Genomic DNA, 23310 nt, shown 5'->3' on the forward strand with positions numbered 1-23310 from the left:
GTGAAGGACCTCTTTGTCAATATGAAAGAAGATGCACAGAAACACTACTAATGTCAAACTGTCATGAAGGAATAGTAGGCAGTCATTTTTCAGCATACATAAAGAAGGTCCGGGTACAACTATCCTGTTACCAGTTTGACCCGGATGTTCTCGGCCTTTCCTGTTTAAGTAGTTGGGTTTTTTCCTAATACCCTTGATTTGCTCAATTTGCCATGTTTTGAACAATTCATTTGATATTATTTTCCTTCATCTAGGCAGTATTATCTCCTGACAAGTAGACTGGTCAAAGGGATTTGTCTGTTACAAGCACACAGTGTTGTATTACCTGACAGTTATCTAGCTAAATATCACCCGAAGAGAACATCAAAAGGTGAAATTGCAAGTGGGATCTACACAACAGGGAATGTGGCAGAACACTACCAGGTAATGAAGAGACTCAAATTCTTTCCTCACATTCATGTGGCAAACATGAAGAGAGCAACACTTGCAAACATTCTCTACAGGAATCTCAACTGATAGTATGAGATCATCTTATATGTATACTTTCTCCTGTGGAGAAAGACTGAAGTGCCAGAACTTGAAGCATATGGATCACGATTTCAGCAACAACAGAAGAGATTCAGCATGCCCCATCCAAAACCAATTATGAATTAACAGAAGTAATTAGCATACACTGGAAATTGCATTGCTTGCTTCGTGGAAGCAATTCAGCATTAGTCTTTACAGAAGATGATTCACAAATAATAAAAAGGTCAATAACTTCTTTTACTATATTACTATCCACAAAAAAAATTGCCACAAGTTATTACATATTCATGTTATGCCAGATTAGCAACTTGTAAGCATTAAAACATGATAATACCACGAGTAAAATAATATGAACAATTTAAACACTCTCATACCAATAAGCCAGCTATGTAAGAGGAAACCCACACAACTAACATTAGAAGTGCCACGTCTTTTTATACTTACTTAACACTGTAGCACTGAAAGTGACTATCCGGATATTGAGGCTGATACGGTTCTTGACCCAACACTGTTCCAAACCACCATGCATCATCAATAATGGATCGGAATCTATCAGCTAAAGCAAAAGAAGTCTGCTCAGATATTCCACTAAGAAAATGTATTTAGTTATGCTTCTTCTATACGCTAGTAGAAAAACTTATTATCAGTGTCTTCCAGTTTAAAGTTCTAAATCAACCGATATTCAATAAAAAACAACTTATTATGCCAAAAACATTTAAGTGCTAAAATCTAAATAAGTTTGCTACTTAACTATGAAATAAGAAAAGGGTACACTAGAGTCTATGTAGGTTTTGAAGACTATATCTTAGATCCACGGTAATCCCTCCGAAATGCTTGGCACAGCAGTTAATAGGCTCAAATTTCTAATGGGCAAAGGGACCTTACATACCAGAGCCCTCCAAAGTTACAAGCAAGTAGCATCTAGCATATTCAGCAATGAGTCAAGGAAAATTTCTGATTTCAAAATCACTTAGTCAAATACTTAAACGCACTTACAAGCTTGCCAGTTCCTTTGCCGTGCTTCATCATAGAACTGACGTAATATAAGGAAGTCAATAACATCTGGCATATCATGGTATCTAGACAAAAAAAAAAATTCCCTTTCATGAGTGTACCTTAGAAAAAGAAATGTATTTTTAAATACTTTTCAGAAAAATAAAGATACACATACCTGATGGAAAATGATTTGTCTGTATGTTTTCCGGTGGCATGATCTATAAAGGCAAGCTTGAGGCAACACAATGTAGGAGGACCAACTTCATATCTAATGCCAACAATTTTTACCAATTCCTGATCCTACAGATTAAGAAGAAAAAAAATAAATTATTACCTCCTGGACTATGCACAAAACCATTAATTTGAAATTAATTAACCAGGCACATGAATTGTATCCACATCTAAAAAGCCAAAAATATTGAAACTGTATTTGAGATTTCCATGGAAGATAGTCAGTCAGACTTGGCAATTTTAACACAGCTGTCTATACTCCAGGCTTCCCACAGGTAAGTTTGAAGATACTCTGGTAATTGAAGACAGTTTTCCCTATTGTTTCCACAGGGAAACATTATGGGAAATGGTATAACCTCACAAATCAATGTTTTGCAAACAGTGTAAACACTACTCTTCATTCACAGACTACTAATATTGAACCCACAGCATCTTCAAGTGCAGACGTACCCTAAGGACTACTTTTCTCCATGGCTCCTTGTGTGGATTCAGTTCATAAATGTTATTTCTTCTAACTGCTTCAATGTAAGCTTCATGTCCTTGTCGGAAATATATTACCTAAAAAAAAAAAAAAAAAAACAAACCAAAAACCACCCAAACAGTAAATGTTTTCCTGTATTTAGAAACTATAATAATGTTAGTTAACACGAGCATTTAAAGATTTTAATCAATATTCCTACCTCATCACCCATCTGCGGAACAAAAGGGGATCTTCGAAGAGCTGTGTCTGTTATCCAAACAGGAGGGTGCCAATCATATGACAACTCCAAGTTTACTCGTTGTGCTGGAGCATTAGCCTTCACATTTAACAAAGAGCAAAATCAGATAGAGTAGACATATTGCTGACACGACATCAAAACAACTTGTTCCATTTAATTTGGCAGACAAAAGCTTGATGTATAAAAGACTAATGTACATTTCCAAAATGTATCAGCAAAATTTCTCCAAGGCTTTGCTTAAGTTGTAACTATTTGTAGTACTAATACTAAGCATTCCTCTCCCTATATGAAGATTTGAGTGAGCAAGGTTACTATTACCCATGTCTTCAGAGAAACAAATTTTTATGATTTAGATGGCATTCTTAGTATCAAATTAAAAACCTATCAAACTACAAGAAATTATTTGAATATTAACAATTGAGATATTGCACAATAAATATCCATATTAAAACAGTTTTAAGAATATATTTGAGAATACTTGGAAGAAGTGAAAGGATGGAGAGCAAAACATACAAAAATTACCCCAAACATTAATAAAAAAACACCTGTTTGCCCTTCTATAGCAGAAACCAGCAAATATCTATTGTAACCTAAAGGATAATTACTAGATTAATTTATAAATTTCAGTGACTTAAAAGAGTAATTACTATAACTTAGAAAAATTAAAAATTCAACCCAAGTATAAATGGCCACCATAAATACAGCGACTACAGCCCCTAAGTTTTTGAAAAGATACGTTACTTAAAAAGTGACAGTTTAGCAGGGTTTTAGTCTAATATTCTGTACAGCTATTTAATAATCACATTTCTCCTTTGATAGGAGAAAACTTGAGAACTCTTTATCTGAAAGTGAAGATGACTTGACTTAGTATGCAGGCTCTTCCATACAAATCTGCAGATACCTTGCATTTGCAATGGTGTCAAATTGCTTAAGTGCACACTATACCTAGTGATACCAATTTCCTTGTTCAGTGGCAACAACAATTACTTAAAGTTTCCCAGTGAAGAGGTCTAAAAACTTACAAGAGAAATTTATTAGAATACGTAGAATAGTTTTACTGTATACCTCCTCCTGCTTTTTTGGTTTGGGCTTTTTTCTCCTTTTTCTTCTTCTTCTCTTTGGAGGAGATGATTTCTCTGCTGATATCTCATCTTCTGACGTACTGTAGTATCTGAGCACTTTCCGCCGAGAAGTCCGTACAGGAGGTTGTAGGTTAATCCCTGAATCGGCAATCCAGTCAGAGTACCTACTTGAAGAATCGCTGTCCATAGCAGATGGGGTCAGGGAAAATGCAAACACAGAACCAAGTTGTCAATACTTCAGAATGCTAAATTCTCTCAGACAAATATCTGCAGATACAGATTGCTCTTAAAAGCACTATCTAAAGTACTAAAACTACTTTGACCTGTTGTAACAATTACTTGATGTTTAACATAGTATTTTGAGAACACAGTAATTCAAAGCACGTTTTTTAAAAAACTCAGGTCTGGAGAATTCTTTAAAAAAAAAAAAAAAAAAAAAATCAGGGAAAGAAAGTTGTGCAATGAAATTCTGGACTAGTTAAAAGCCCTTCCTAAAGAGCACACTATCCGAACACTAAAAGTCTTTAAAGACAGTTATACAAATCTCACAAGTACACTTTTTTTTTTATATCTCAGTATTTTTTAGTTCTACTACTACAAAGCTCTAGAAAGGATATCTATAACATAGTAGAGTCATTAAAAATTATCTATAACTTCAGAACTTCAGTTCTAAATAAAATAATAAATTTTCAAAATTAATTGTTCTCAATCAAATATTTTTGTAAGAGCAAGCAACTGATTGTTTCTGCATTACTAAAAAAAACCTCAAACCGAACAAACCAAAACTCCCCATCCCTCGAAAGTGCTACAGAACAAAATACACTATAAAAAAACCATTCCCGACTATCTTCTTTCTCCTTGCCACCTAGCAAAAAAGCAAAACAATCTGAAACTGCATTAAAAGACAGAAATGTTTTCATCAAATGGGACACTAAGTAACAATGCAATGCATCAGCACAGTACTCCACAAAATATTATTACATGCAAAGCACAACAGAACTTCCACACAACTTTTAACTTGACAAAATTCAAGTAAAACTCATTACAGTAAAAGCTGGGACTTGTTTGTTTGCTTTTACCTAGAACTATTACTGTTGCTTTTCTTGTCACTTCTCCACTCTTCCTCTTCATCAGATGAGTCAGAGCCCTCACTTTCTTTGGCTTCCTAAATTTAAAAATATGCAGAGTCAATCCAAAACTTCCTCACAGCACATATTTTAAGGGCTGGAAACATAAACCACTCTGTTCATGTCTGCATATTATCAATTTAGGATGAAATCTGGTAAAAGGAGTTGTTAAAATGGAAATTAAAGTAGTACTTTTTTGTAGTTGATTAGAAGTTAACAGTGCACGGATAATCATTAACTTCTGTACATTCACCAACACTTTATTAGCCACGTATGGATTAACCTGCTGTAGCCACCCTTTACAAAGCAGCATCTATATCCCCCTAGTTATGTTCTTTCTAGTCTAAGTTCACATTTTTTATCAGAACAAAGTGGTGGGCCATTCCTTTTTCTTCACCATTTTTCCTTAACTAAGTGATAAGTCCAACAAGTCCAGCCTTCTCCACTCCTGCTTCTTCCCCCTTCCCCAGTTTAAGACTAGTTCCCTGTGTACAAGGCCAGACATCTGTGTGGCAGATGTACTCTATTTACCCCCACAACCAAACCAACAGCAGTTTGGTCCAGACTCCAAAGATGGTAAAGGCCTGAGTTGCAGACAAGCCAAAAACTGTTAGAAAACCAACAAGGAATTGGAACGGTGCACTGAACACCAGCAAGGTGTGGGTACGAGTCTTGTGCAGACGTTTCCCACTCTGTGCAATCAGATGACAAGCCAACCACTTTAGTCCATAGATATGACAGCCTGGGTGAGCTACTGTGAGCACTCCCTGCTAGACAAGTATGGCTGTAGGGCAATGATCTACACTAATCACAGATCACTGCATAAGCCCAATTTAAGTTTTATATTAATAATTTAGCTTAAGTAAATGCATTTTAAATATAATAACTTAGAATTATAAGGTCATGTGATTTTTAATATACTGTCTGTTTCATGTTACTTAGACAAATTTGCTGAAATCTTAAACTGTATGTTGTGAAGTTCCTCTCATATTCACCAAACTTACATCTACTCAATGAAAACACAGCAGCTACAGAACATCATGAACACCTGCAACATAAGGTCTGTTTTGCACTTTGTTGAGCAAAACAGGATCCATTTGAACAAAATAACATCTTCAGAGCCAGCATGAAGCAGCTACAGACTATAAATGTCTGCAGCTAAACAAAACACGAGCCTGCAGACGTCTGCAGACGATGAAAGGATTCAATGAGAAGCAAGAAGATCCCAGACACAAATACCACTACTGGATTGAACCATCATGTGAGGGGCAGGTAAATAGTCTGCAAAGGTATAAATTACCCAGGGACTTCTGTCCTCAGCTCAGCACCTCTGCAAAAATACCCAGCTTGAGCCAAGCCTGGGGCTGTCCTGCTTCCTTCAGTTATTTATTTCTATGCACTTTGATGCCTGAGAGTTTGCTTTGAGACAGTTAGGATCCCATCCTCATTGCCAATTAACTTTTATGTCTGAAAGTTTGCTTGAGAGACCTAGGATTCAGAGCGACCTGGCACCAGACCTCTGGAGACCAATAGCGTTGGGATGCAGAATGATGGAACTTTGAAATCTTAGCCAAGCAATATAAAGAATCAGATGTGCACATATAATCTTTTGGTCATAAACACATACAATCCCTTGTTTTCCCTTTGTGTCTCTTGGACATGAACTGTTGACCAAGTCTGGGGCTAAGTTTAGATCCAGCCACACCTAGGCTCCTTTCTGAGAACAAGTTTAGAAAGCAAGGAGGTCCATTCTGAACCTCATGACTCAATGGGAGGGCCTCCCTCTACCGTTTTGCGTCTTCTGTCCTACACAAATCACTCTAAAGCAACTTTCACCTCATTCTGCTTGGCATGCTTCCTCCACGCAGTAACAGAGTTAACCTTGCCATCAAACTCTAAGTCACACTTTTCTTTAAGTGATCTAAACACTGCTCTGCAGCAAGCAGGACCCTAAATCACTCATCTGTGACAAACTGTAGTCCAAACAACCCTACCACTGATGTACATCTGATAATACAACAGCCAAAAGCTCCTGCTACCCACAGCAAAGTTCTGTGTCACTCCAAGCCAGGACTCAGCCAGGATAACCAGACTCTGTGGAAGAATCAGATTACCAGACTGTAACTATGCTTTATCAAGAAGCTTCAAAATTTCCAGTTTGATGTGCGCAAAAATTTGGAAGGTTTTCACAGAGAAAGAGCAAGATGTATCTAAAGTCCAGATTTCACTTTCAACCAACCTCAGCACTGTACATCAGTGCCTTGAGCTGTGGCTTTGGTTTAGGAGACTCTCAGCAAAAACAGTTCAGTCATTTATAAAATGACAGGAAAGATGGTCATTATTAAGACAATAGATAAATAGGTTTAAGAACTGCTAACAATAATGACTCTTACAGAAATATTTTCTTTGGTAACAGAAGGGTTTTTTTGTTTGCTTGTTTAAGAGAGAAAAGGCAAATTTACATCAAACTTCACTTATTGAAGAACTCGGATCAAAATACAGAACTTGGAAGAGAACTCACCTGCTCTATAAAGTCAAAGCAGTTATCTCTTTCCTCATCAGAGGACTCCAGTTGTTCAATGTTATTCCGTGTTCGGTAATTGGCATATTTCCGTCTATACAGTCTACGCTTAGATTGTATTAATGAAGACTCAGAATCACTCTGATTTATACAGGAAGTAAAAGAAAAAAAAGGAAGTTACATAAAAGTACATATGTAGCAAAATTTTGAGGGTGAAAGGGTGGCTTAAAAGCACTGCTGAATGTAAAAACTTAAACAGCCTCATCACATCACAACCTGATCACGTCAAAACTCCTTTTCATAAGAAATAATTTTCCTGTAAACCAATAGTTTTAAATTTGCTGTTCACATTTTGAGATTTAGTAGTTATTCTAAGAAATTACTCTGTATAAGCTACTGTGACAGGTCCATTCACATTACCCGATAAGAGTGTTTACAGAATCAAGACATTAACTGCCTACAGTGTGCAATTCTGAAAGGACCAGAAATCCTCAACTCCTCACAGTTAAGGGGATCATGCAGTAGAATTCTTGTATCAAATTGTTTTGTGCTGCAAGACACAGTGAATCACAGCCACTATCTTATAAAATCAGCAACAGATAATGAAAAAAATCATTCAAAATGGGGCAAGTCTGAAAAAGTTGCCCCATACACAAAACAGTAATCTGAAGTAAAATGGCAAGGGAATAGCAATATAGCCTGTAACTCTCCAAATACAGGATCTTGAACATCCTAACACCTCAACACTTTAGCAAATCTGCAACAACTGTCTTTGAAACTTGAACTGCCATAAAACCAGAATGGCCTGAAGTCAAGCCTGCCTTTAAAAATTAGTACCAAATACCACAGATGGAAGGAGGCACAATTGAAAAATAAAAAAATATATATATAAAAGTAGGTATTCATAAACGAAATAAAACCTCATCCTGCAATAAGTGGAAGGATCCTTTGAAGACCATACTTCCAGAAATGTCTGCTTTCATTTTTTAAACCATCTCTTGTCCCTGGGCACAGAATGTCCATTTTCCTAGAAGATGCTGCATACCTTTTCCAATGACTCGAATGACTTTCTCTTCTCTGTCGCATAAAGATCTCTCTCTTCTTCCCCTTTTGCAATTCGATAGTCTTCCTGCTTCCTATGAGAAAGTAATGAAAATTTAACTCTACATCTATTTCGACAATACTGAAAAGTTAAATGATCCATTCTCTTTGAAGGATCTATCTAAAAACCCCTAACACCCAACTCCATTACATTATTAATTTCAGACATTATTATTGCTCAAACACCTGTAACGCACGTCCTCTCATTTGCAGATAGTATGATTTGAAAGGTAAGAATGTGGATTAAAAATCGGGTTGCAAAAGTTTATTATATTCTGATATTTGCAAGGAAAACTTTCTTAGTATCTTACTCTATCTCCCAACACCAGGAAAGTTTTTTAAAAACTTCAGAGATGAGGCAGCACATATGGCTGAACCATTAAAAATAAATATTTAGCTGTTGATACTACTCCTTTTCACAGATGCATATTGATACTACTTTTGAGAACAGCTGTTTCAGTATTTCAGGTGCTCAGTGCTGCTTCTCATCTTAACACACCACCCCCACAAGGTCTGAGAAAAGCACAATCTCTCTGAACTCTTTCATGTAAATGAATTTAACCTATACCCCTTTATTTTGGAAAAAGCAATTTTCTAGGCAATCCAGCGGTCCTCTAAGATGACTCAAATAACTGAAATATGGGAGAATATATTAAACTAGAGAAATTTCCATTTATTTTTGTTGAATGGACTTCACAAGTAAAACTTTTTAAGCATAGATGACCATAACACTGCACTATTGCAATTCGTACCACGTATGTATTTTACCCTCAGTCTAATAGCACTAGACCTAGAAAAAAATAACGTGATGTGTTCTCTCCAGTCATATCTGCAAGCTGTCCACAGACCTGAGTAAGCTTGGTGGTATTTCTGGTACAACAACTCTTCGTCTCCAAGCCTGAAGATCTCGCTCAGTAGCCATCTGACTTCGTGGGGCATTCTGATGCATCTGACGCACACCTTCAACTTGTCCACTACGTCGTAGACCAATATTGGGAGGAGACTGGATGTCAAAACTTGGCCTTCTAAAAGCTAAAATATACAAAAACGTTTTTCCCAGACTACAGAGAATTGGACCCTTGTTTCTTCTTACTAAAAGATAAAAAATTAACACTTTACATATTTTTAACTCCACGATTGTAAGTACACGCTTAGTTACCACCTTTAGGAAATTATGTGAGATTACACATGTACTTTTAAAATGGTTATTTCTTCTACAATTTTAATACAGTGAAAGGACGTATAACGTAACAGAGATGTTTTTCTGAACTGCTTTAGCAGCTCTGAGGCTAGTGAAGGTTCTACAGAGCACTTTTCCTGGAGCTGGGCATAAATAATTAAAACTACAAGGACACACACAGAAGACTGTTTGGCTTAAATCCATAAAGAAGGGGTAGAGGACCCCAGTTTGAATAATGGCAAAATATTTATTTTGCGAACTTCAGAGGACAACAAATGTAGCTCTTCTAAATGTTGTGTGAGCACTCTACAAATGTTATTAAATATGTAGCACTCTACAAGAAATACAATTAATGGTCTTTAAAAGGAAAAGCAAAAGGCTCTGTAATTTAATCAGAAGCGTAGCATTGTTTTAATGAATAAAACACATCTTAAATAGATATCACTGTGTTAAAGGAATCTTAGTCCTCAAAACAACATTAAACATAAAACCTGTTCTAAATACTTCACACAGCATAATAAAAACTGAGATAGAACAATTATCAGCATGTATTCACCTCTTCTAGGTGTTCCTTCCCCATTTTGTGGACCACTTGAAGCAGATTCTTGATCAGCTCCAGTTCTTTGATCTTGTTGTAGTTGTAATTGTCTAATCATACCATCAAGAATGCTGGGCTCCAAGCCTTGTTCATCCTGATCAACTGACCGTTGGCCTATAACTTGTTCAACCACTTCTCCATCACCTTGCAAGTGTAATGCAAATAAAACAAATGGCTTTGGTTAACTAAGTGATTATAGAAAATGATTTTATCTCATTGTTCACATCACAGAGAGACATGCTACAACTACAACTAAACACAATAAAATCCATTCTTGAAATAATTTGACTTACTTATTCGAAATGAGACATTTATGAAGTGTACAACTTAAACACAGTTTGTGCATGTCAGTGCCCACAGAAAATCATAGAATCACTGAATGTCCGGAGTTGGAATAATTTAGATATGTATTTCAACAACCAACTAGGGGGTTTTTTTCTTGTTTAAAATCTTATTATCCTGTGGGACCTTTCAGGATGTGAGAAAATGAAGTAATTTTTAAATAACCTATGTCATTATCTACTCTGTTCCCATTCTAACTTCTATAGGTAGGTCTTCAGCAACACTGTTCTTACTTGTTGCTACATATCCAAGTTGAGGAATCAAATGTTCATCTGCACAATTCTCTCTTCCTGGCACCAATCTTTGATATTTTGTTGGATGAGGGTTTCCATCCACATCTACTAAGAAGGGAGGGGGCATAAGATGAGGAGCCTGTTGAGTCTGCTCATCTAGGACATAATTGTTAGAGTCTCGAATAAGTGGCCGATAGTCAGTGTGGAAGAACATCTGATCAGGAATCTAGAAAGAAATGAAGTTTTTATGTTATCAATTTGAAAAAAACAAATATGCTAAATAACAGAGAAGAACAAGTGACACTAAAATATCTAAACTCTCTTAAAAGGTACAACAAAGCGCAAGTTCCCAATAAGAAGTTATGCATAGCTACAATTAACCTGTAGGGGTGTTGCAGTACTCTCATTTTTGAGAGTGCTTTTGCGGGCAACGACTGAGGTAACTTAAAGCAGAAACACTACTTTACATTTAATTTTGAAAACATTCTACATCTCATTCTATTTTTTCCATACAGTTAAGAAAAGTTTCCTTGGTTTCCATGCAAGGAAATAACTGTTTGAAGTTCAACTTAAGCCCTCAAAGTAAAGTCCTTTCTTAATCATGCAATGTCCACCATAAACTTTTTCTGCAACACAGTCTGTTAAATCCATGCAGCTGAAGGAAGACAGTTACACAAGTGTTAGATCACAGTCATAATCTTTGCTTCGCAAAATTATAAGCAAGATGAAGAGAATAAATTTCAATTTCAGCTAAGAATTTAAAGCAAGAAAAAAAAAATATTTAAAATGACAAACACGGAATTACCATTGCAACTTTAAAAAATTTGAGGGGGGAGTGAAGAAAAGCATAGGCATAGGCCAGAACTGCACTTTTGAGAGCTATTTTGAAAAAACAGAAACACATGTATTTATCAAATCAAAAAAGAAAAAGGCTGCTCAAAAAAGCAAAAGATTTATCCCATGCACATTTTTCTAACGTTTCAAAATCCACAGCGTCGGATCGATATTTACTTTTGCTTATTTTCAACAAACTACTACAGTATATTCGGGTTTGAATAAGGAAAGGTATAAAGAACTGCCAGTTCTAATAATTGAAATAAACCAGCAAATTATTCTTAACATAGAAACAGCCTGCTTTTTTGTTAATTAGGTAGTAATGTAATAAACTTTGTGATACATTCCAGTCTTTAAACATCAAGCTATTTTCAGAAATTAGAAAGAAACGTAATCTGGGGGTTGAACAATTAACATGCAGATTAGCTGGCTGGAAAATTAAAATGTATTCCAGAAAAGTTCTTGGAAGCTACTCCCAAGGGAATGTTAAGACACTGGTTGTTTCTGCTGTGCCAGGACCATACATACAGGAGAACTCACAGACAACAAGGAACCTGTTATATTTAGATCCTGTACCCATACAAAACTCTTTTTTTACATACCATATTTTAGAAGAGTGAATGTAACTAATCTGAGTAAGAAGTCTGAATAAACAGTTCCAATAAAAAGCTGAACTTACCTTTTCATACGGCCTGCTACAGCCAAAACCAAATATCAATAGATGCCCGTGAGAATCTGTACATGCAAAATGCTGCCCATCTGGTGAAAATTTACAATCAAAAACAGCACCATGTCCTTGGCCTTCAATCTAGATTGAAGGAAAGAAATTCAACATTATGTGAACTTTTTTTTTGAGCAAACAATAACGCAGCATCAAAAATTAATTACTCTATCAAAAGCAGCCATTCATCTCTTAAATAACTCAAAGCAAAAATAATTCCATTACTTCAGTTTATTCCTCTTCCACTTGACAAATGATTTTAAGTCCTGAACCATATAGTTATATAAGATGCACTCAATTTTAAAAGATGTATTAAAGGGTATGGAAACTTACTGTTAAGGATTAAAAAAAAAAAAGCTTTTTGAGGCTTTTTAGCTCTTAGTATACTGCTTAAAAGTAAATTGCAGCTAATATATACTGATTTTGTCAAAGCACTTTCAAGAAAAGCACAAGAAATCTTAAAGCTAAAAAAAAAAAAAGACTTCACTACTGAGTGTAGCCAGAAAAAAAAAAAAAAAAAAAAAAATTATTAGGAACATTGGATCATAACTTAAGTCTCAGAGAAAATAACCTATTTTAAAATGTTAATCACAAACTCTCAAATGGAATAAATGCCATTGGAGGTCTCAAGAAGAACTGCACTGATCCACTAATACTTAAGGTAATAACATTATCATTTTTAAGACAATTGAGAATATAATTATTTGTCAGTAACACTCTTGAAATGATGGTCTAAAACAGGACCTCTCAGTCTTTTATACGGCTCCTGATCTCAATTAAGGAAAACAGATACTATGAATGAGGTGCGAGAATGTCTTCAGTGACAAAGAGTAGAAAAGCCCTGGTGTCAACTCCTCCCAACACATCAAACAGAGAAGTCCTGATCAACATGTGAAGTCTGCAAAGCTCAGACATTGACCATGATGAAAGTAAATTCGTGTGCTCCTCCCCCCACGTCTCACATTCCTCACACCCAACTGCAAGTTCTGAAAATTAATCTTCCTTGTCTTGCTTATTGAGACCTCCCTGACTGGTTTCAACTCCGATGCCCTGCAGGAAAGCAGTGATGAAGGGAAGTGGGGAATTACCGCCGCAGATCAGTGAAGTGACTCAGCTTTGTAAAAGATCCAGTGAGAAGCACTTGATTGAAGACAAAGAATGCTAGTGGGCAGCTGGGAGCAGACAAAGGAGGCAATCCCAGCCCTCCTTTGCTGCCACATTAAACTGTTAAAAATGGCTCCTGGTCACTTTCCACCTACACTACAATAATCAAGAAATTCAAAGGTAAAAGCTCTAAAGAAAAAACAAACTCAAAAATGTTATTGATTTGGGTTTTTTTTTTTGATGGGTCTTGGTTGTTTATGCTTTTTTTTGTGGTTTTTGCCTCCCCCCCAAAAAAAAAAAGTGCAGGGGGTGTGCATGTTAGTGAGCACTCCTTAAACTAGTATGTGAACACACTGCTGTGTGTTGAGCAAAAAAAAAAAAATTAAAAAAGGTCTTACCATGTTAAAATAATGCTTTGTTTTCGTGCCTTTGGTAATGTCCCATATAAAGATGTTGCCATCATGACCTGCAGACAACATTATCCTGGAATCAAAAGGATGGGTTTCCAAGACAAATACTTCATCCGCGTGTCCCTAGAATTTAAAATCACATATCAAGTGCAAACAAGAGGACATAAATCCACATCAAGAGGATATTTACAGTAGAGCCCAAAGCACTGTACTATCATCTCCTCACACTCAGACTCTTGGAAAATTAGACATCTACAAGCTGCCTCCAAAACACATGGATTTTTACAAATTCCACAGTGTATCTATCTGGACTACTTCCTCATGGCACATAAGTAGGGGAAAACCCCAGGCAGCCAGAAAGACTGTAATTCTAAATTAAATAATTGCCTAGATTCACACAAGAACTCTAGAAATATGAAGTTGTTTTTTTTCCACAGGACAGTGAACTATTAAATGGACAAGTGTGTCACTGCAGAAAATCTTTTTATTTATTCCACAGGAGAGGTAAGTTCAGCACAGCAGCTAGGGAAAGGATAGTTCAAATGCACAAGGAAGTGGCTAGTTTCGGTTAAAAAAAAAAAATCCAAGAAACACTACACTTTATTTATCGTTCATATAGAGCTTTCAAGACAAATCAGATCTAATTATAAACCCAGCAGGCACATGTCATTGCCATTTTAGGAAGACAATGTATTTCAAGAAGCAAGTAAAATTACATACCACCAAGTCATGAAGTAATTGCCCTGTACAGGAGTTCCAAACTTTCAGCAGATGATTATTCACAGCCGTAACAACATAGTTATCATTTTGGTTCCAAGCTATCATGGTTACTTTAGGTTTCATAAATTTGTCTTCTTCTGAACATGTATCACTATTTTAAAGAGTTGAAAAGACATGAGGTATTTTTAATTAGCCCATTTCAATCTCAAAATACAGAAAAATAACCTGTTTTCCCATGTTAATAATCAGACAAGAGAAGGGAAGTTAATAATTATATTTGTTTTGAAACTTTTGTCCTTACACTTGATTCTTTTTCGTGCAATTAACTATTAAGCAAATCTGGATTTCTAGCATACTTATTTCATAGGACATGATAACCTCTTTCCCATTTGAGAAGAAAGGCAAACAGGCTTTTTCATAGAGTCTTATCTCTTCTACAATTAAGAGTCATAAAGTAATTCCTTTAAAAATAAACTGTTTCAGAAGCTAACCTCTACATTAACAAAGCATTTTTTTCCAATTTCCAACATAAATATATTGAAGATAATATTTTGTATTAATATCAATCTATTTCCTTGTTTCTCTCCCCAAAATACATTTATAGGAAACTGTAACATTCCCTTTCGGCATTTTAGTCAACTAAAGGAACAAGATTTTTTTGAAACATTTCTTCACACAGCATTATCTATATTCCACATCAACTAGTAGCCTCTCCTACAAAGACTCTCTCTCAATTATACAGAGCTGTACATACTAACCCAGAAAGATACCATAAACAAATCTCAGATATTAATACCTCCTCCTTTCTTAGAAAAAACACTTTTTTTTTTTCATGGCTGCATCAGAGAAGAGCTTGCAATCGCCCTCCAATAAACTAGTATATCCAAGGTCCATTTTTTGTGTTTGTTCTTGGCCCACCACCCCACCGTTTGATCACCTACAAATTAATTTCTGCTGAGTTTCTACAAAAGTGGACACAAAAACCCAACAATAACAAAAACCCACGAAAGACAACATTTCACCTACCCTGGTAATCGATCAGACATATCCAACAAGATACTTCTCCATTCTGCTTGCTCAAAACGCCAAATTCGAGCTGTTCCATCTCTGCTGCCACTTATGAACCTTGAAGGAGGAGGATTTGCTTTAAAGTATATTCAGAGTTACACCACCACAATTTAAAAAACACTACAATGAAAGACGGACAGACATGACACACATAGGGAACAACTGTGCATAAAAGAGAAGACCATCAGTGGTTTACTTTAAGGTAGCAAGCTGTAAACCACGTCAGTTCAGGCTTCCATTTCATGAACTGCTGAACTGTCAATGCAGCAGAATGGAAATTCCTGAAGAGAGGAACCGAAATGTTTTCCCTAGTCCATTAATCACAAGTCTGAGAAAGACAGTTGACATACCTCCCCCAGGAAAAGTCTGTGTGTCAGACAGTGCTCTAGTTTGCTATGATTCATCTTAACAATAATTATAAATCTCAAACACCTTCCATAGAAAGTGTTACCAATCAAAAAGAGCAGTTGTATTGACTTTTTTTGCAGTGCCTTGAGAAGTAATTCATGCAAGCAACATGGATAGACCAGTGCAACATGATGGCCCCAAAGACCTGCATAATCGCAGAAAAACACATTTAAAAGCAAGACAACGACAACTTCCAAACTAAATCTAGATTATTAGTTTCCTTAGTCACAGTTATGTGGCTTTCAAGAAAAGAAAGGACCCAATAAAGTTGCATCTTATGGTTGCAGATGTAAGTCTACCCTGAAGGGTTAAAATCCACACTTTAATTAGGGATACGCCAGAGATCAATTTGACTCCATTCTCTAGTAGAAGGGAAGTGAATTTTTACAAATGGAATTTACACAGTGTTTCCTTTCACATTCCCCCACCCCCAAACAACTGTAGAATTTTGTTAAATAAATTTCCTTTAAAAAAAGTAGTAGGCTAAAACAAAAAATGAAAAATATTAAAACTTATTTTAGACCATTCATTTGCATTGCATTTTCCCATTTCCTATTTTGATCCAATACTTCCTCAAACTGAAAGGAGGGGGAAGAAGAGGTTTACAAAGGGACAAATACATCAGGTATGTTAAAAAGTGGCAACATTTCTGTAAGCAAATTAAAATCCAGCCAGTCCAAAGACACTGTCTAACAAGGATTAAAAGCTGAGACAGGCAGATGAAACTTAGCTATGCTCTCCTGGATTAGTCCAAATTTCCCCTTTGAGTTCTAAATAAGGAGAATTTCCTTATTGGAAACCTCCAGGTAAGAAAAATAATACATTTTGAAGTCCAAAATAATGTATTGTTTGATCACAACAGAGCATTTCTCAACATACCTATCATCACTGTTAGAAAACTGAATGCTGTCCACTTTGTCCTGCAAGAAAAGGTAGAGTTTGTTAGAAATTATATTTTTAAACAGAGAATACAGTTTTGACAAATCCAAACCAACAATTTTTTAACAGTTTTAACTGCAAGTTGAACCAAGTCCCAGAATTCACTAACCACTAATGCATTTAAAAAGCAAGTTTTAAAAAACCGTCCCAATTAAATATGAAGAGTGGGCAGGTGAAATAATTGTCCACTTGGCATACAATTAAATCACATTTGAATATATATTTCTAATATCCTATGCCTACTACAATCAAGAGGACTTTGTTGTTCCCAAGTCTACTTACACATTCCTTCAAGAAATATACAACTAGTTATCTCTTCTACATACGAAATACATATTGATCAAGCCTTATCACTATAACTTAAATGATTAAAGTCAGATTCAGTATTAGAGAAAATACATTAAGGCAAACAAAAAGAAGATGAGTACTTTAAGAGCTGCTCTTGAAAGAGCTTTAAGGATTCAACTAAATCTAAAATCTCTACAGTAAAACTACAGATTCTTTGTGCATCAAGGGCCAAAACAAAAAAAGTCTCAGCCTTCAGCACATGAGCATAACCTCATTTGCTTCTAAGATTCCTTAGAAGGCAGAGTCCACTAGACTAAGGTACACAAATAAAAAAAATGACCATATTTTATCTAAGAAGTTATTCTCCTAACAGATATCAGTTATATCAAGAACACAAGTAAAGACAGCACACATTAAATGACACACATAGGGAAACAACACTAAACCAGCAAGCTGACTTAGGAAGTATGAAGCAGTTTGCACAGCCCCTGAAAACATAAATAACGGCCGAGATGAACAGAACTAAAATTCTGGAAACTCAATCTCATTTAAAGATTTAACACAAAAGGTGTCAAATTGTAAATAACTTGAGTAACAATATACACATTCTCAGCCTATCTACTTCCTGTATACAGCATATAATATGTGTAATATGTGGGTGGCAAGGCACACTTACATCAGAGGGAAGCAACCGAGCAAACCATGCACTTTAAAATTAGAGATATGTATGACATCCAGTTGAAAAGAAAGAATTCTAAATATCATCTTGATACGTTCCAGCCTTCAAAGTGGCCAAGTCACACTGAGATGACTAGCTGAAATTCTGCGTAAGTTCCAAACATATTCAATAAAAGAACACTGCTACAAACCCACTAACAACATTAACTTTCAACTTTAATACTGCTTTATAGATGACCAGTTATCAGATCTAAGAATCTTACAGCATGACTTTCCAATTCAGCTATTTTCTCAGGTGTTTCAGAGCCAAAAAAGTACATCCTGATGACATGATCAGTGCTGCCAGTTGCTAAAAACATACCACCTGTAAAAAATCAAGCAATAAATAAGCTACTGTATAAGAAATTAAAACAGATCACCAATATTCCTCTGATGCTTAGTTTAAAAAAATAATAATCTGAAGAGCACTGCATTTCTCATGCTCTTCCACTGACATACAGATGTGGAAGTAGATCCTCCTCTTGCCCCAGAACGCTTCTTCAGCCATAATAAAAAACAGTCAAACTCCATGTTATGAAGATTTTAAAACATGTAACTAGAGGAATGCTGCTACTACTACACTACTAATTGCACATAAAAGCCTTCGATTATGGGGAATACAGCAAGTCCTCATCAGAATTATCCAGCTGACTCTTTTACTGTAGCATGTCCCATGTGTAGCATGTGAATTGCTTCAAAACTGCATAGATGCATAACCAAATCAGCATAAGTATACCAGTATTTAGCTGGGCTGGCAGCAGTATTAAGATCTGCCTCTTAACACATCTAAGTGCTGTCAAAAAAAACCCAAACAAACAAAACCCCCAAGCCCAAACACAACCCATGGCTATATTCTGACAACATTAACAAGCTATACTTTGATTTCTATTTTATTTCTGAAATTCTCAAGTTTCTTCTAATGTTCATGCTGTCTACTACCAGTAGGCCTTCCCATAAGTCACCCACATGATCAGAATGAAAGACAACTATAAGCCTGAAGTGAAATATATTTATAGATACATTTATGGATTCTTAAGAAAAAAGGGATCTTGATGTCCATCCTTGCACATAGTTGGCACAGAATCAGGAGCTCCTACTACTGGGAGTAACCACTTCCACCGCTGTTGACTGTGGTACCCTAAAGAACTAACTTTGCAAATGCCTGACATTATTCTAAGGGGTTGAACAAAAATAAAAAGCCAGTAGAGATGGATAAAAAGTAAATGAGCATCGGGTGCATTTTACTTCTGTAAATCACCAATGGCTAAAGGAAAATAGTATCACTTAGTTCTACAGTCTTTCACTGTTAACTAGGGCAAATTACACTATTTAATTATGTCATAGGCTAACAATACACATATAAACAATTACTGACTACACAGCTACTGCTTTTGTATATCTTAAAGTCGTCACAACCAGTGTATTATGATAAATACCTATGGGAAAAGAGGAGAAATCACAATGCTAAACTCAATCTGTACACAACTTACCTACACTGAATGAAGAACAAAGCATCTGAACCCCTGGTCTAGGTTTCTCTGTGAATTTCACTGGCCGATTGCTTAAAAAGAAAACATGCCACAAAAAACTGGCTTTGTCAACATTTCAAAACATAAAGGTCCATTTCTTCAAACATCTACGTAACAGGTACTTCTTAAATACATACAATACCATCTGTAAATCTTGTGCAGAAGGATGAGCGATAAGGTTTACTTTTCAAAATTACTGTACACACATACACAAATGATATCTGAAGCCCGCACAGCTCATGACTTTTTCTGCAAGATGCTATTACCTCGCAAGGATAACATGACATGCCAAGAATGTTTATTCTCTCTCATCCTTTGGTAAGTATGATATACACCCTTCATAACATATCCACAAAGTACTGAACTCTTGCCTTCACATTACAAATCACCAACAGTACATCAGGCCTATCAAATACCATTACTGCAGAATGCTGTACAAAATCATACCATTTTACAGTAAAAAAGTAAATAAAGTAAATAAAAGTTCTTCAACACTGTGCACATGGTGATTTAAAGGACTGGTTTCCTGTTCTGCAGGTCATGTACACATTCTTCCAGTTGACATGGCCATAATCTCACTGAAAGTAGCTACTATGAACTACATATGGATAAATCCAGCAAACTGTGCCACTTACAAGCATTATAGGTTTCTACTCATCATTCTGCTGTTTTTCTGTTCAAGTGTTTTCCGTTTATCAAAGGAAATATACTAAACGTCTCAATATTTCTCATGTTTGTATGATACACCCTATAGAGATTCAAATCCTAAGAATACTGCTTTGAGACATACCAAAGCTTAAACCAATTTAAGTCTATGCTTTAACTAATTTAAACAACGTTTACATCTCATACAGTCCTCTAAATTATTTTTAGAAGGAGAATAATTAAGGATTCAGTTTAAACATTCTCCTCCTATATCTTACAGGCCTAAAAGATTCTTCAGATGCAAGTATGTCTTTGATAGATTTTGTTGCAATTCTACTATCTTAAGATCACAAGATTGAATTAAAAAGCAAAATAATCTTCTGCTTTCTAAAGTACTGCCTTTTTTTTTTTTTTTTAACAGCTGCTCTAATGTAAAATTGATAATTTTATACCAACTTCCACTATGTAGCACAATACTAGACACAGACCGATCATCCCACGTATCTTCTTTCTGGTAATAATCTAATTTTTTGTATAAATCAACAGCAATCACATACAGAACATTTAAAAATTATCCTGAACACACTCTGCATGCAAGTTCTATAAGAGACATCCTAAAACTACAAGGATGTTGAAAACTCATAATGAACAAAAAGTTGTATTATACTGTTCCAACATATTTATATTTGGGGCAATTCTATTTGTCCCACATTTGTGCTATTACTGTAGTAAGAAGTTAACAGATTTCCCCACTAAACTCCTAAGACAATAGAGTAACATAAATTTATAAAGGATATAGTTATATAGTTATACAGTTATTGATGGCACTTTAAAATAATGTTATAGGTTATTTCCACAGTATTTTTATAATCACGGAAGAACTTCAAAACTTTTTTACCTAGACTTGACTTATTTTTGCTTACTATTATTTGACTTAACTTCTTTTAATCAAGCATAGTATAGCACAGAATTAATAAGGAACCCATTTACATACTTGAATTTCATGGTATCTGCATCCCATTGCCAAAAGCAAACAGTTCCATCTGCACCTGTAGACACCATGTATCGCATGGAGCCTTTCACCATTGGACTAAACTAAAGAGAAGAAAGTAAAATCAGACACATACAAAAAGAGATATTTAAAAACTGTTTGTGAACTTCTAAAAAGTTAACGTAAAACCTTCATTTACTTTGCATTTTTCAACTGAAACTGCTAAAGCAGTTGTTAACTGTCAGTTTCAATGCTTACAAAATAACATCTCCTACACTTTAAAATAAGGTCATAATCTATGTTTCAATTATTGCATTGCATAAAACCAACGCCTTCGCTGCTTTATTTTTGAAGTCTTAACTAACCACAATCATCCACTTTGTCCATGAATGAAGTAATGAGCAAAACAGATTGGAAAACAAACAGAAAATAAAATGGAACAAGTTTCACTAGACTTTTAATATTCTATAATTAAGCGGAACATCAGTACATGTACCCAGCATCACATACGAATTTATAGGAAGTCCTCACACACGCTTCTTTAAGACACGGATTCATTGTTATGCACACAGGTACCACAAGTTACACAAGTTGATTAAACTGCTCATTAATTACTACTGCCACCTTTGGAAAAGGCCATATAAATTGTACATGTTGCAATTAAAGTGTTATTAAGAATGATTAGACACAAAACCCCCAAAACACTACAGTACAGTAAAAGAAACACCACAAATAAGTGTATTGCCATTTAAAAAAATGCAATTAATGCTACAGAAACTTTGTGAATATGAAGATCACCCTTGGAGTCAGCACTTTTGAAAAAACTGCAAAATTACTTTTTGTATTGAACTTCACAAGCTGGCAGGTGGCCACTCTTCACCACTCAACATAATCCTGTTTGTCTCATTGGCAAACAGCAAATCTGGATAACGAGCTACTAGTTTCTCTGTTAAATAAGGAATTACAAAGGCCAAAATGAGACTGAATCTAAAGAACTACCAATAGCACATAAAGTATTCCAACACTTTCAAATTTAATTACACAACCTGTTACACTGGCACCTTTGCACTTCTGAAATAACTTATATTTTTGAAATTAAGACAGATATCTCTATCACAGAAGTTGTAAGAACCACATACTGGATCAGAACACTTGCCCACATAAATCAGCATCCCACATCTCCAGTAACAGACAACAGGAGAACTCTGTATTTCCCAGAAATTCTCTTTGGTTCCAACAGCTCAAATATTACAGATAATGACCTACTTTAAGTGAAGAAGGATTCCTGACATTATTTCCAGTTAAATACTCAGGAATTTCAGAGAGGCAAGGAACTTTTTAATTATTATTATTATTCTTGAAAAAAAAAAAAAAGTAGACTTCTCCTGTGGTCTTGACTAATTTTTGACATCAATATTTAAATGCTTGGATTTTAAGATTAAAACAGCCACACAGAAATAATTTTAGTTATGTGAAAAACACAGTGACAAGCACAGTGAAATTGATTTGCCATGCACAGGCAACAGAACATCAATTCCTTGCATTTGGATATGAAAAACTAAGTACGCTTGGCAAGCTACTTCTTAACCTAGTAGCAGCAACAACAAAGTACTTCTCTTCACAAACAGAAAATGAGGTACTGATCTTCCTTTTCAATAAGTTATAACCCAAAGATAGAGAGCTCTATTGGTGCCAAGCAGTCACATAACTACATTTCGCAATTTCAGTCAGCAACCAAGGAAGCTGATTATTTCTTATGAATACAATAACTAGCTAATCTTAAGGTATCCCATCAGACAACATCCTACTACTAAAACAGACTCTTAACTTTTCAAATTAGGTGCAACAGCATATTTTTTTTGCTCAAATTATTTCCCGATTTATTTATTGCTTCTTATTATTTGATTAAAATACCTTCAAACTTCCAAAACCATGCTGTCAAGTGGAGCTTAATATCTGACTTTATTCATAGACGGGCTGCTTCTTACAATCCATCTACATTCTTTCTGCTTCAACACATAGAAACACTTAAAAAAAACATACCTGTAGGGAGGTAATGGACCCTGTGTGTCCATGGAGGACTGCAACGGGTGCACAAGTTCTCAGACACCACACTCTGATCATTTTATCACAGCTTCCAGCTGCAATCATAGTGTTTTCATAATTGACAGCCATATCTGAAATCTCTGCTGAATGTCCACGTAATGTGGCAAATAACCTGCCATTATGAGTTGACCAGATCTTTACCAAACAGTCATCTGAACCCTAGAAAGAAGTA

General features: G+C 35.5%; 1 protein-coding gene across 3 annotated transcripts in view; it reads right to left on the reverse strand.

Annotated features, from left to right (window-relative positions):
- The window catches only part of BRWD1 (bromodomain and WD repeat domain containing 1), a 56438-nt gene that overhangs the window by 25806 nt on the left and 7322 nt on the right, over positions 1-23310 (reverse strand). For all 3 annotated transcript variants that reach the window (XR_010473583.1, XR_010473582.1, XM_065068114.1), the window contains exons 8-28: positions 23076-23297; positions 21036-21136; positions 19358-19428; positions 18092-18192; positions 16803-16843; positions 15474-15572; positions 14448-14598; positions 13716-13850; positions 12172-12300; positions 10659-10884; positions 10042-10227; positions 9154-9337; positions 8250-8340; positions 7205-7345; positions 4636-4721; positions 3540-3735; positions 2436-2552; positions 2206-2313; positions 1700-1824; positions 1525-1607; positions 973-1084 (exon numbers count right to left, since the gene is read on the reverse strand). Coding sequence is in view for 1 of the 3 variants with exons in the window: in XM_065068114.1 (XP_064924186.1) it covers positions 973-1084; positions 1525-1607; positions 1700-1824; positions 2206-2313; positions 2436-2552; positions 3540-3735; positions 4636-4721; positions 7205-7345; positions 8250-8340; positions 9154-9337; positions 10042-10227; positions 10659-10884; positions 12172-12300; positions 13716-13850; positions 14448-14598; positions 15474-15572; positions 16803-16843; positions 18092-18192; positions 19358-19428; positions 21036-21136; positions 23076-23297 (2705 nt within the window). In the remaining 2 variants the exon portion in view is untranslated. The remainder of the gene's footprint in view (positions 1-972; positions 1085-1524; positions 1608-1699; positions 1825-2205; positions 2314-2435; positions 2553-3539; positions 3736-4635; positions 4722-7204; positions 7346-8249; positions 8341-9153; positions 9338-10041; positions 10228-10658; positions 10885-12171; positions 12301-13715; positions 13851-14447; positions 14599-15473; positions 15573-16802; positions 16844-18091; positions 18193-19357; positions 19429-21035; positions 21137-23075; positions 23298-23310) is intronic.

The sequence above is a fragment of the Columba livia genome, chromosome 1, assembly GCF_036013475.1.
Source record: "Columba livia isolate bColLiv1 breed racing homer chromosome 1, bColLiv1.pat.W.v2, whole genome shotgun sequence".
Classification (NCBI taxonomy): Eukaryota; Metazoa; Chordata; class Aves; order Columbiformes; family Columbidae; genus Columba; species Columba livia.